This window comes from Aphelocoma coerulescens, chromosome 1A (genome assembly GCF_041296385.1).
Source record: "Aphelocoma coerulescens isolate FSJ_1873_10779 chromosome 1A, UR_Acoe_1.0, whole genome shotgun sequence".
Lineage (NCBI taxonomy): Eukaryota > Metazoa > Chordata > Aves > Passeriformes > Corvidae > Aphelocoma > Aphelocoma coerulescens.
Window position 1 is genome coordinate 3,947,542 of NC_091014.1, and position 14,260 is coordinate 3,961,801.

The 14,260-nt window shown below is 42.9% G+C and overlaps 1 protein-coding gene across 3 annotated transcripts in view; it reads right to left on the bottom strand.

Annotated features, from left to right (window-relative positions):
• The window catches only part of MKLN1 (muskelin 1), a 95,202-nt gene that overhangs the window by 45,560 nt on the left and 35,382 nt on the right, over positions 1 to 14,260 (bottom strand). For all 3 annotated transcript variants that reach the window (XM_069034344.1, XM_069034357.1, XM_069034353.1), the window contains 2 exons: positions 9,097 to 9,174; positions 7,883 to 7,948 (listed from right to left, as the gene is read on the bottom strand). In XM_069034344.1, the coding sequence (XP_068890445.1) occupies positions 7,883 to 7,948; positions 9,097 to 9,174 (144 nt within the window). The remainder of the gene's footprint in view (positions 1 to 7,882; positions 7,949 to 9,096; positions 9,175 to 14,260) is intronic.

A 14,260-nucleotide genomic window follows, 5' to 3' on the forward strand; every position in this document is an offset into this window, starting at 1 on the left:
AGCGCGATTATAAAATGGGACTAGTCCCTGACCCTTACCTACCATCAGGATAGTGGTCATCACCATGGAAAGGTTACCCTGGTTCATTAACTTTAATTACCCTTCCTCCTGGACTCAGGGCTCCCAGTGTTCCCTGCAAAGAGCAGGTCCCTTTGTGCGCATAAATTCTCACAGCTCACAAAACCCACATTACCACAACAGCTTCATTGATAGCCGAGAAAAATAAAAGATTTGGCACCAGCTAAAAATCCTACTGGGACCTTGCCAAAATGTCAGGCCTGCCTGGAAAGGCTTTGTTGGCTCACATGAAATTTAATAGCAAACCTGAATGACTCCGATGAAAACTCAGATTTTGGAAGTTACCTAACCCAGGCTGACAGAATTGAATGTGAGCACTGAGAGAGGAACACGAGCACCCAGCTGGTGCTGACCATCCCCAGAGCGACACCCTGAACACAAATGGACATGAACTCTGTGCCAGACCCATTCTTTACCATGAAGTAAAACTGTAGCTCACATGAAAGAAAGGCTCCATCATTGTCTAGACCCAAGGAAAATAATTTTTTACTTTCATGCCTTACTGCAGAACTATATGCATACTTTAGAGGAAGGTTCTGTGTTTTAAAAAGATTTATTTCTTAATACATAAATGCATCTGTTGCTGGTAATGTCAAGCAAATAATTTGTTATAGTTCTCCTAAAATTTGTAAATGTTTTCCCATGGTATAAAGAAAAAAAAAATAGTTGTTTGGTGGCTTGTAGGATTGTTCTTGTTTGGTTGGGTTTGAGTTTGATTGTTTTCTTTGGTTGGGTTTGAGTTTTTTGGGGATTTTAAGGGTTTTTTTGAAGTCAAGCTCCACTCTATTTCCCAACCAGTATCACTGCTTGAATTCTAGCTGTTAATTCAGATCTTACGGGAGGGATTTTTTTTCACCCTGCATGCAGAGACCAACCAGGACAGATATCAAAGGACAATATTCAAAGAAGAGGACAGAGGCCACAAACCCCAGGCAGCAGCAGTGGGGCAGCTCGAGGGGGGCCCAGCAGTCTCACACCAATATAACTCTGGTAGCACTGGGGGGAACTCAAGGAGGAAAGGATCCTCCCTCTGCATCCAAGCAATATGGAACACAGCAAAATTGATGCTGCTTTATTAAAGCAAGTCTCTATTCAGCTTTAGGGGCAGAGAAGGAGAATTTTCAAACCTACCTGCAAGGCAACAAGAAAAAAAACATGAAAGCAATTATATTTACCCAAAGCTTTTACCAGCTACGTTTAGGAAGTCAAATTTCTCCTCCAGCATCCTCAGCTTATTTCCTCTACATTTATTTCTGAATACAAATTCAACACTTTGAATTAAATATGTTCTTTGAGTATTTCTAAACTGCTTGCTCAGTCAAAAATGTTTCTGTAATGTCTGAGTTCTTTTATTCCCTTACTCTCTGGATGATTAAAAGGTGCCAGAGAAGTCCTCAAATTAGAGAAGGTGCATTCCCAACAATCAACATATTTCCTGTCAACCTCTCCTTAATTTCTATTTTTCAGAAAAGTAGCAAAGCAGCCTTCTCTAACACATTAAATATCAAAATTCCTGGGGTGGTTTCAGTCCAGGTTCACACACATTCTCAAGGACAGTTCTCTAACTCTTGTTAACTCCATCTGCTCCATGTGGTGAAATCCTTGGTGGGATTCTGGTACAGGAGGCCTTCCTCAAGGAATGCATTCCAATCCTGGTGACATATTTAACTACATTATTTGGTCAAGTGGTATTTCCATGTCTCTGCTAGAACAGTTCTCCATGGAATATAGAAGAATTATGGATCTACAGCACCTCTGCAAGTCATCTGGTCCATTAGTCATCCCCCAACCCCCTCACAGGAGGGGCTAACTTCAGCAGAGACCATGTTGCCCAGGGAATTATTCAGTTATACCTTGAGTATCTCCAAGGATGGACATGCAATGACTGATAACTTCATTACAATTTTTTCCCCCTAATATCTAACAGGATTTTCCCTTCCTGTCCTTTATCCTATCCCTCTGCTCGCCCCAAAATGAGCCTGGCCATCTCCATGCTCTCACCAGCAGCTGAAGACATCTCTAGGATCCTCCCATGAACCTTTTTTCTACCAGACAAACAAAACCAGCTCCCTAAGCATCTCCTCACACATCACATGCTCCAGCCTTGACCACCTTGGTCAGTTCAGTTTGACACAATCTTTACTCTCCCAGAGAGCCCAAACTGGGCACAGCACTCCAGATATGTCCTCGAGTACCCAAGAGAGGAACATCACCCTCCCCTCTCCCTGCTGGCTGTGCTTGTGCTGGTACAGCCCAGCAGGAGAGGCTGGCCTTCAATGCCACAAGGACACGTTGCTGACACATGTTCCACTTCCAGCGCCTTGCAAATCCCTCCATGCAGCGAGTCCCCAGTCTGTCCTCCTGCACAGCTGTCACATCCCAGGGCCAGGATCAGAACCTCTCAATTCTCTCCTGCAGCCCCTCAGGGTCCCCTGGATTCACTGCCCTGTTCTCCAGTTCATCAGCCACTGCCCTCCCAGTCAGCTGCCAGCCCAAACTTGCTGGGGCTGTACTGGAGCATCAGTGTCCCAGAACTACAAAGGATTCCTCTCAGAAATAAAAAAATCAATGTTTAAGATCTCACAAAAGCCTTCTACAAAAGGATGTCACTTCTCCACGTAGCACCCACACCTTTAGTTATGTGCCAGCAGCGCTGTCCACTTTGTGAGGAGTGTTTAAGACCACAAATATAAAATCAGCCTTAAATCTTCTTGCAGTATCACATCCCTTGATTTCTGAGCCACAGTTCAGCTGGATGCAAGCTGGCTGGATACAAGGGTTTTTTTAAAGGATAGGCACACAGTCCCAAATGTGAAAGCACCATGAAGTTGAGTAACCTCCAGGATTCAGCAGCTGTTTGTGTTTCAGAGCTTAGAAGCCATCTGTGTTTTGTTTCTGAGATCCCTTCATCCTGTACACAAGTCCTGTCTTTAAATATCTTATGGATAGCAGTGTTTTCCTCAGGCAAAACAGCATCCTTCACGTCTGCTGCTCTCTCTTCATCTTTTTCATCCTTCCATGCTGCTTTTGAACCAGCCTTGTCATTTCTGCTGTGCTGCCCACATATACGATGGGCACGCTGGGCCCACTGCTCTGAATCTCCCTCTCTTCCCAACCCACAGATTTGTCCTCATTTATCTAATGGAAGGAAGCAAACAGAATTCCTTCTGACGAAACGAAAAGCAAAATGATGTACAACCAAAATTACAGAGCAGTTGCACTTCAGTGAGAGCACAGAGGTACTACATCAATAAAGAGCATTTCACTAATGGTTTCCCTCAAAAAACTGTTTCGCCTGCCAAAGAGAAGAGAAATGGAGACAGAAAAGAAACCATCCTGGTTGCTTTGCTGTTATTTCTAAAACAGGCTCATTGGAAAACTTCAGAAGGCTTCAGCTTTATGAACTAAAAGATGAACACTTAAGAAAGCCTGACATGACATAACATAAAATATCCTTTTTTTAAAATAGAATGACTTCTACATGGTCTATATTTCTATTGTTACCAAAATAAATTACATGGCTTTATGGACTGCACTGTCATTCACTGTGTCTGCCCTGTAAGAGCAGGAGAGATCAATTCCACCTGGCCTATGGAATTATAAACCACATCTCCAAAACACAACACACATACTGTTCCTAAGTACCGACATTACTCCTGAAAACTTTGCTTTTGGCAATTCACTTACCCATTCCCACTTTCTTCCAGAATAAGCACTGGAATTTTGAAACATGTGCCATATCTGACCCATAAGGAGGCCAGAAAGGGCAGACTCAAAGAGCTGTTAATAAGGAACCAGTGGCAGATGCTGACACCCTCATCCAAAACTGCATTATGGGTCAATTCCCTGGAAACACAGTTTTACACATGAACCTTTGTGCTACTGCTCCAATATTTCCCCAGGGCCTACACAAACAGCTTCTCATGTCTGACATTCAGCACACAACACTGTGCTCTTGTGTAGTTTTGGGGTTGTTTGGGGGATAATTTTGTTTTAATCTATGTACCTGGGTTGCAACTACTCAAATATTTCCCCTTCCTCATAGAAAAGCAGAGAGAACTCTCCAGCCTCCCACATGGAGAGCTGCATGAGAAATGCACCTTGCAGGGAAAAGCAGGAATAGCACAAGCTTTCTGTTTTCATTTGCAGCCTAAAGCTGTAAAGTACCTAACAGCTATGACTGTGAATTTCTCTCAGTTAATGCATCTGCATTTGTATCCCAAATCCAACTTCCTAATTCTGCCATCCAGAGTCATTCCAGTCTGAATGCTAATGGAATTAAAAGCATGGAGGACACTGTGAGAATAACTAACTTCCCATTTTTAATTTTTCTTTTTTTTTTTAATATAGGAAGACATTAGGCTGCATTCTCAGTTCTGCATCCCACAATGCCTACAGTTCAATTTCAAACTGCTTTATGAGTTTTCCAAAGCATCAGGAACACTGCACTTACTCAGTCAGCTGTGGCAGTGTCAGAGACTGAAAATAGTTCATGCCTCAAACATTGATATAAAGTTTTGCTCATTATAAAGAAGCTACAACCGAAGAAGCTTCCCTGAAGAGTGGGTCTTTGAACTGAAAGTCAAACTGTTGATTAGATAAAGGGAAACCCATTGTTCAGTCATCTCAGGCTGAGGGAAAGGTGTGCATCCACAAAAGGGCAAAGCCACCAGCTGCAACTACCCTGGCTGAGTTTGGGGTGGAGGAGAGCACAGCTCACAGAAGCCAGGTTTACACAGACTCCCCCCAACCAAGGGGGGAGGAGGAGGTTTTGGGTGCATGGTGCAACCTCTGGTGAGAGGCAATAAACACCCATCCTCCAATTACACAAACTGGCCCAGCTGTGGAACCTTCAACCCCACAGGCCACATCCACGGGACATCCACATGAGAGGCTTGGCCCCCCAGGGCTGCACATGATGCAACAGACCCAGAGTCTGCTGTGAGAGACTGACCCCACCCCAGGGGGACATGGCCGGACGTGCCCACCCAGCCTGAGCATGTGCACCCATGGGACTCTGTGCCTTCTGGGAGACCTTCACCACCGAGAGACCAGCTGGAGAGGATCAACGGGACATCGCTGGGATCCACAGAGGGGTGATATTTTCCTTATTCTGTCCTGGTCACTCTTTCTGTCCCCCCCACCTATTTTCTACATGTTTCTCTCTCTCTCATATTGACCATCAAATAAAACCCTTACTATTGTCACTGGCATATGGTCTCGTTTGCACCTTAATTCAGCCAGAAGCATTTCTAAGAACCTTAAAACTGGATCATAACAGGCAGGTATTAAGAACAGGAGTATCAGATGGAAATGAGCTCCAGCACAAGTTACTGGCTGCCAGCAGAGATGCTAAATTCTCTTTCAGTTACTTTCAGCCTGCTCTAAGTGAAAGATAAACCATGCTAAAGTTTAGACCAAGTTAATCCATGTTCTACCTGAAACTGATAAACAAAGTCTCAGTGACTCCATGCACTATCAGCAACTTAAGATCTAGCTCAGCTACTCGCCAACCCATATCCTCTATCTTAACACCAGCATGTGCATCCAGCAAGCTCCATACTATTAAATTAAAATTATTTTTCTAGTCAGTAATAACTGGTTAAAATTTCCTTGAGGTTAATCAAAGCATTGAACCATTTATAGTTCACTGATACCTACAGCAGGTCTGGCCATCATAGACGAAAATTTGCTTCCAACGCTTATTCTATGTGATATGGAACTTCAGAATCCCCTTGTAAGTATGATCTTGATGTTTCACTTCATTTCCAAAAGATTCAAGTTGAAGAAAATACTGATTTTTGAGAAGGCACTCACTCTTCTAACAAGGAACGCAAAGTGAGACGATTTCTCTTCAGTTGCCAAAGTCTTCTAAAAAAAACTCACTCAGCAAGTGTGTGAGTAAGGAGGGAGGATGTCTTTGAAGGGAAGAGTACACCACTGACTGCTCCCTTTTCCATTAACACTGGATCTGTCCAAGGTTAGCCAGGGAGCTTTCCAGCTCCAGTCTATAAAATGCATCCTGACATAACTGGCTAAATTCCCACCAGCTCGTTAAACTCTACCTATATCCAAAAGGAAAATTCCAGCAATCAGCAATGGGAAACAGCCCCAAGAACTTCCCCTAGCCTGTCACGAGCCAAATTAAATGGCAAAAACTGATCATCTCAAAAGCATTTCAGCTCTTACAAGCCTCAGTGGACCCGGATGCAAAACTAAGAGCAACTTCCCAAAGAGCCTGCAGGGAAACTCTGGGATGGTATCCCACCACCTCTGAATAGAGCTGCAGCAAGAAAGAACCAGCATGAGAAAGGGAGGAGGATCCAGGACTCCACATCTGTGGGTGCTGTTCATCCACTTTTGTGCAAGTAAAAAACAAAAAATGGTATATATTTGATACATTTGCAATACACATGATACAGATTTCCATAAATAATATAAATATTAATAGATATGAAACATGCAAATATATCCAAAGTATATATAATACATATAAAATATATCAAGAAATATTGAAAAATATATGGATGAGCTTTACTGCCTTGTTAAAGCAGAGTGAAAGTCAAAGGCAGAGCTAACAACCTTACTGGGCCTTAAGAAAACCAAGAGGAATGGAAAGGAAGGCTCGCACTACCATGGATATTTTATTTTCAGGAGGTGTGCAGGACTATCATTTCCAAGTTAACAAGGATCGTGTTTCTTCCCCACTCTTGTGAGACACTCACTACTAATTCCTGAGGCCACTAGGGAGCGTTCCCAGCCTCTGCACAGACAAACACCGGCAAATCCTCCAGCAGCGTTTTGTTCTAATCAATCTCAAACCTCTCCCACCACATGAAAAAAGTTTAGTCTCATACACAGAATAACTCGAGTGCTTCCTCCAGAGCAGTAACTACTCCGAGCAAAAGCCAGAGGCTGCAGCTACTGCTGGATTTTTGCTTGTTCACTATGACTTAGCAAATTACTCTGGAAGGTCCTATCCTGTCACATGCTCTGTCCCCGTCCTGTGACCACAGCAGATACAGCCATGGGCATTTTTCTGCCAACTCCTTCAATGCCACCCTACATTCCTGTCCAATACCCACACCCTGGTCTTGTTTCTCCCTTCCCAAGAACAATCCTTTCACTCACACAGCAAAGACTCAGGCAGATGCTTCCTTGTTCTAGTAAGGACTGACATACCACAGAAATCTGATTAAATAAAAGACAAAGATACAGAAAATTATGCAGAACAACAATCACTGGAACTGTTCCTGATACACCACCCCACTTTCTTTTCTCTGCAGATTCTCTGAAACAGAGGCTGAACCATTCCTTAAACTACTACAGGAAACAATTTTGCAAAGGATATCTAAAGGATTATATTTAACAGGAGTTTCTTGCACACTGTGGAAATCAGAAGCCACTCCAACCAAAATACAAGGAATGTTTCAACACATCAGATCTACTGCTTGAGCCTGTAGCAGATAAGGGAAATTATTATTCTTAATTTCTCTTCTCTTGTTTGAACTCCTGCTCTAAGATGGTAGGACAAACAAAAAATTAAAACCAATTGTTCTTGGTTTCTTAGTTAAGACAAGACAATGGCTAAGGCATAACACAGAATTAATAGGGAAGAAAGGGAAAGGCAGCTGGAATATGGATCCAGAGAGGAAGCAGAGCATTTAACCCAACTGTTAGAAAGTTCGATTTTTTTTTCTCAAAACCTGAAGCTAACACAGTGTCTGAAGAAAAACACATTTGCATACTAACCTGGAAAATAACTGATTAAATTATTTAGTTAAGAAATGTAACAACTACTCACCTGTCTGCACATCTATAACCATCTGATGGCCACCTCTCATCCCTGGCCGACTGTCTTCCCCGTCACCTTCACAAAAAGAGGGAAGGGAGAGTTTTCCATTATAAGATTTTTAAACCAAAGAAAGATACAACCTCAACACAGAAGCAGAGAAACTAAGTAACTCACCCTTCTTTCAACACTACCACATCATTTTTTTTCCAGGTAATATTTTTTGTGTATTATAAAATTGTACAAAGCTCTATATTGAATTATCTGGTGACTGACAGTACAGAAAGCAGAAGTGAATACTGCAACTCCCAGTGCCTTGAAAGGAGCTCCAGTGTTCCTGACACACTCGGTGCACACAAAAGAGCTCTGAGCTGTCCTTGCACCTCTCCAGCAGGGAGGACACAGCCAGCCTTTGGCTCCCCTTCCATCTCTCCCCACTTCAGAGCTGCCTGAGGGCTGAGCTGTGAGAACAGATACTCAAATGACAGGGAAATGAACCCCTGGAATGGGAGCAGGAGGTGATGCAGAGGTAGAGCACAGCCAGCTTTGCACCAGCTATTTTCACATATAAGGGAATTCCAATTGTCCAATTAAAGCAGCTTTCCAACCACTTTATGTATCTTAAGCATTCAGGACAGGTGACATAGATAACCCCTCCCAAGGGGCTTGGTGACAGTGCTCCACATTTGGCAATTGTCACCTTGGATCCTACATTTGCTCTACGACAGTGATTTTTGTACTGTGTAGTCAGGGATGCTGCTACAAGTCTCCTCTCAAGGCAGAGAGGAAGGGAAAAGATTCTGCAACTTGGATTTACTGTGTAACAGATCAAGACTTCAAAAGATCCACCTCATTTAAAATAGTCCCTGTTAAGATAATGTATTTATTTCTCAACTCTTCACTTTAAGTTGAAGTCACATCAATTCCACGTGCGAAATCCAGTAACACAGATAACTGATCTCATGTTTAACCAGTATTCTGGGATTTGTTACTAAACTGATGATCTATCCTTAAAGTTACCACTTGTATTCCTGCAGTGTTCCTTACTCAACCAGAGACCAGACTGAGTTTCACTGAATTTGCAGACAAATGCAATTTCTTCAGAGAAGAAACCATTCCCTAGAACTCTCCTAGAGACTTTCTTGCATCATTTTCTTGCTCCATATTCTCAAAGGAACAAGACAGAACTGGCAGTACATGAGTTCTATCTTAAGAAATGTCCTTACCTTTGGTGCTTTTGGGGATAATCTGCCCCCAGCGAGGTTTGTACTCTTGCTGACTGATATACTGATTGAATAAGCCATCTGCAAAACAAAAAATTTTGCTGGATAAAACATTTATCCTTCCATTATAGCAAAATCACTTTTAATGTGGGTAACTTCAGCCTAACTCAATCCAGTATGCCACTCCAAAGCCTTCATTTTCAGTGAATTCCCCATTATATGTCAGTTAGTTTGTTAAACTTTTGTTAGTTTGTTAAACTTTTGTTAGTTTGTTAATGAACTAAATGTGCAAGCACTAAAATAAAAAGAATACTTGCTACTAGATCAATCAGGAATTATCCAGTTTGCCTGCCAGGTCGTGCCAAGTGTCTATAAATCTCCAGTGTGGTGTATTTAATTAAGAATAGAATCCCTCCCCCTTATTTAGGCAAAAGGAAAGTTGCCAGGGCATATAAAATTCAACCATTTTAGCGGACGTTAAGTTAAAACTAGGTCAGACAGCATCTCTGGAGCTTCATCTGAGAAGAGAAGGGAAGCAGACCAGATTGTTTAAATGCTGTGATATGGGACAACCAAGCACTGGATGAAAACAAAATAATAGTTTACATTCTCTTCAGAGAGTTAAGCAAGAAGAGCAACAGAAGAGGCGTTAGAACCCAGGCCAGATGTGCCAAGTGCAGCATTTCTGTGAGCAGCACCACCTCCAGCACTTTACCCACATTCCCCTTGTGCCTCCCACCTCTTCAGCACCCAGAGGCCAGTTCCTAATCTTGCTTAGATACTAGCAGTCTATCACAAACACCAATTTTTTGTAAATGAGACTCATAACACCCACACTCCCTGGGACTGCTCTCCAGTGTCGGAAGGGCTTGGCACGTGAGGAACTTGGTGCTGCTGTTCTTCAAACGTCTCCTCTGAAACACCTACCTCACCTTCTGTAGCACAACAAACCATGAGACCCCCTGAGCACTGTTTGCCTGGCTCCATCCCACCCAGCACCCACCATCTCAACACACAAGCTCTTCCTGACAAATGTTTCTGCTGTATTAATGCATTACCTAGAAACAAAACAATAGGAATTTAATAGATGATGAATGCTGCCCCCGCTTATTTATACAAAAGCCCTTTGTAGGTATATAAAAATTGTCACCTTGGATCCTACATAGGCAAAAAGAATGATCCTTACTGAACACATCCCTACTTACTTAGAAAAAGGTAAAAATCTTTGTTAAGCATGACACAAGGTTCAGAGAAAATTTTAAAGTGTTTCCTGGCATCCTGTAGTTTGTCGTGACTGAAATCCAGGTTTTAATTAAAACCCAAGCCAGCAAGTATTTCCTGGGAGAAGATGAATGCTCTATTTAGAGACTATCTAACAGGAAAACAAGGGCATTCAAGAGCTCCTGAAAGGTGACGAGTTTGGTCTGAAAATATAAAACTTCCATAAACTCAGCTGTGCAAGTTTTTCCAAATAAATACTTTGAAAACAGGGCAGATTTTACTTTCACCTCAGAGCCAAAACCAGCAACTCTCTCCCCACATTAGGTAATCGAGGAAAGCCAGAAGTTTGCTCAACGTATATAGAAAGAAAAGTGGTTTATTCTGGGTTTAATAGCAGGGTTCTTAACTCCCACTTCTTCAGCATTTATGAAGCTGGGACAACACACGAGAGGCCTGAAGCTTGAGATCTCATAAATTCTGATTCAGAAAAGCCAGCCCTAATAGAACAAATGCATGTGCTGTAAGAAATCCCACAGTGACTCAGCCACAAAACCAGACAGAAACACAGCTTTTTGGTTATTGTTACAGCCTTGGGTCTGCAAGACAGAAACCAAAACCGTATTTATCCCGATGGCAGCCAATAGATAATTGGACATAAATAGCTCAAAAGGATGAATTACACCACATAGGATCTGAAAGGGTGATTTAACCTCTCTCCCATGCTCTACACCCACAGGCTGCACTTGTCAAGATATGACACTTCTCCCCTACTGTGCCTTCAGCCTCTTTTAATAATGCTTCTTGTCTTCCACGGGACATCGGTTTGGAAATACTCCAGCTTGCTTCCCAGAAATGTTTCCACATTCACTCTACTTGCGTTGCAAACCAGCAGCAGCTTGTTTTGGAAGCTGAATCACCACCTGTCTGACACCACCAGGGAAAAAAAAGGAGGATTTCTAGGTGGATTCTGTACCCAATGCCAGACCTACGCCAGCGCACTCCTTATGTTCCTTGTCAGGAGAGCACTGCTGACCAAAAAGGTCTCCAAAGCTCCTGTGAGGCACTGAGGATCAGATCTAGGCCTGCTCAGGTCTGTCAGCTGTTCCCAATGAATCAGGAGTTTAAAATAAATTTCAAGACTCCTGTCAAAAAAAAAAAAAAAAGTGCCAGGTGGAAGTTTTTAAATGAAGCATTTTCCTTTGCCCCAGAGACCTCTCACTTCAATGTCCATGTTTACAAAAATTACAGCCAAAAAAACTAACTTTGTACTATTTTCAAGCCCTTTGCAGCAAGTCGTGACGCATTTTGGATGTAACAACACCAAGTGCACGGTGGTTAAAGCTAAGTAAGCTCTGCCTCCCTGATAATCCAAGTCTTTACTTTGCCAGCCAATTGCAGGTTACCCAGAAAGGATTAGGACAAACATTGTGCACAAAAATATTTAACTTGCACAAGCCAATCAGTTTGGGGGTTTTAGACAACACACATCTCCAGACAGGGTTACTGAAATCCATTCACTTCACTGCTAATGGCTCAAAAACCTTCAGAGTGACATTTAGCCCATAATTTCTGGGAGCTGGGGTTTGAGGTTTTTAAGATTTTTCTCAAACCAAAGTAGCCAAAACACCCAAACAGTTTGAGGCTTTTTGAGTCATAACTACCTTCTAAAGAAAAACTGAAGGAGAGAAAGGTGCTACCAGATAAAAATCCAGCCATTACTTGACAATTTCCTCAAGACTTAGGAGGAACAAGGAAACATGCAATTTTTTTTCCAGCTCAGAGCTGTAATATTTTCTTGCACTTTGTTCTTCATAAAAACGAGACAAGGTTTGCTCTCAAATCCATGTAAGTTATCCCTCTTCTACACAAACACTACGATTTACTTCCCAGAGGCTTTGGATCCCTAGCCAACCTCTCCCCTCCATATATCCCAATATACAGAACACCTTTCTCAGAACCAAATCCAAACAATATTAAATGGCAAAATTCAGGTATACGTGTCTGTCTAGAGCTTCCAGGGGAATACAATTGTTCCTGTGCATCCTGTTCCTGTGAATCATGAGTTCTGGGAGACACTGAAGCCTGCAGGCTGCACATCATGACTTCTTGTTTGTCGCACAGGACTGACTTGTCACCAGATAAACACATGTCACATACTGACACGAGTGGTGCCAGAAGGAACACCTCAATCCCTGGAATACTAACACGAAACAAGCAGCTCTTCCACCCATTCCAAGCAGCTTTCCATGTCTACAGGAGCTGCAAGCAGTTCAACCAAGCAATTTGCACTCCACATACTCTCTGTAGGAATATTAAGCAGATTTTTTCCTTCGATAATATAGGGCCGAAAGCTATAAGAATGGATCCAAATGTGAAGCATTTGAACTGAGTCTGTGAACCAGCTGAGATTTAGGGAACCTTTTCTTTTTGAGAGGAAGTCAGGCAGCTGCCAGAGTTTCCATTTGCCCATTTTCTAAGTGTAACGCACAAGTCAAAAGAATCAGCGGGAAAAGTGTGGCTGCCTGCCACTGAGCTCTCAAAAGAAATCATCTGGTGATGTGAGGTGGAAGACAGCGTTCATCATTAGCAATGCAAAAGAACAAGAGTTAGCTCTGCCAGCACTAATTCTTGACCACCTACTCTTTTTCTACATGACTAAGCCTATGGAAATAGCCCGCAAGAGATGCAGAGTGTTGCACTTTGTCAATACCCACCACTGCAAATATCAGCCTCTCCAGAAGACATTTTAGGCTGAACTGAGTGTGCAGTATCTCTGTCAACCTCGCTGCACTTCTGTTTGTGCCTTTAAGGCAATGAACTCCCAGATCAGCAAGCGGTCAGGAGTTCACATATTCATGCCCAGTCTGCAACAGAACAGTCGCTCTTTGAACAATTTCAGGGATAATTTAAGGATCTGTATGTCTCAATTAACTCTACACTTCAGCTACACTACACAGACACAGGACTAAAGTTAATCCACTTTTACTTGGAAAAACAGCACATCAGACAGGAGTTCAGTGGTTAACAACACCCACACCTTAGAGACTAAGCAGCGAGCTCCTGTGACTTCACAACAGAGCTCCCAGGAAAGTAAAATGGTAAAAAAATCATCACAGAACGGCCTGGCTTGGAAGGGACCTTAAAGATCATCTAGTTCTAACCCCAGTGCTGTGGACAAGGACACCTTTCACCAGACCAGGCTGCTCAGAAAATGCTGGGGAGCTTGAGCGATGCAGAACAGAATAAGGACAGGTAACTGTGGAAGACCACAGGGAGCAGGTAGTAGGAATACTGTAGGAGAACCTGCTGAAGGCTGAAAACCTCTATTCCCATCCTGCCAAGAAGAATCTAGCTGTTAAGCACCAGTAACATTCAGCACTTTGACTGCCACAACTTCAGACAAATTATTCCAGCTGCAGTTTTGGGGCTTTTTGTGGTTATCAGAAGAGGTTTATCCTGTCCTCTCCCCCACTCCAGCCTGATCAGCTCCCTGTCTGGGTTGGCCATGTGGCAGCACGAGCACCAGTGCCAGGGACACACTGTCCTGAGCAAGGGCAGGATTGACCCAGTTAGTGAAAACCCGCAGTCGTGTCAGCTTAAAGCAAATATGGGATGCAGCCTCGGTGTCTCGGGATAGATAGCACTTCTCTCCAAAGGGTGCTGGGAGGCGACAGAGCTTTAAATGGGTACATTTAAAGCTGAAGACAGCATAAAGAATGGCAGGAGGATGGGGGAAGGAAGGTTAATGTATTCCAAGACAAGCAAAATCATTAAGGATGACCAACAGAGCGATGGGAGATGCGCACGCTGACATTTAACTTCAGCTAGCCAGGTGTGGGATTAAAACGAAGCAAAATAAACATCCCTATGCATATCTTCCTGTCCCTCAGAAGCAGTGACAAAACTTAATGATGCTCTTGGAGAGTCTCTTGCTAAATTATCCACC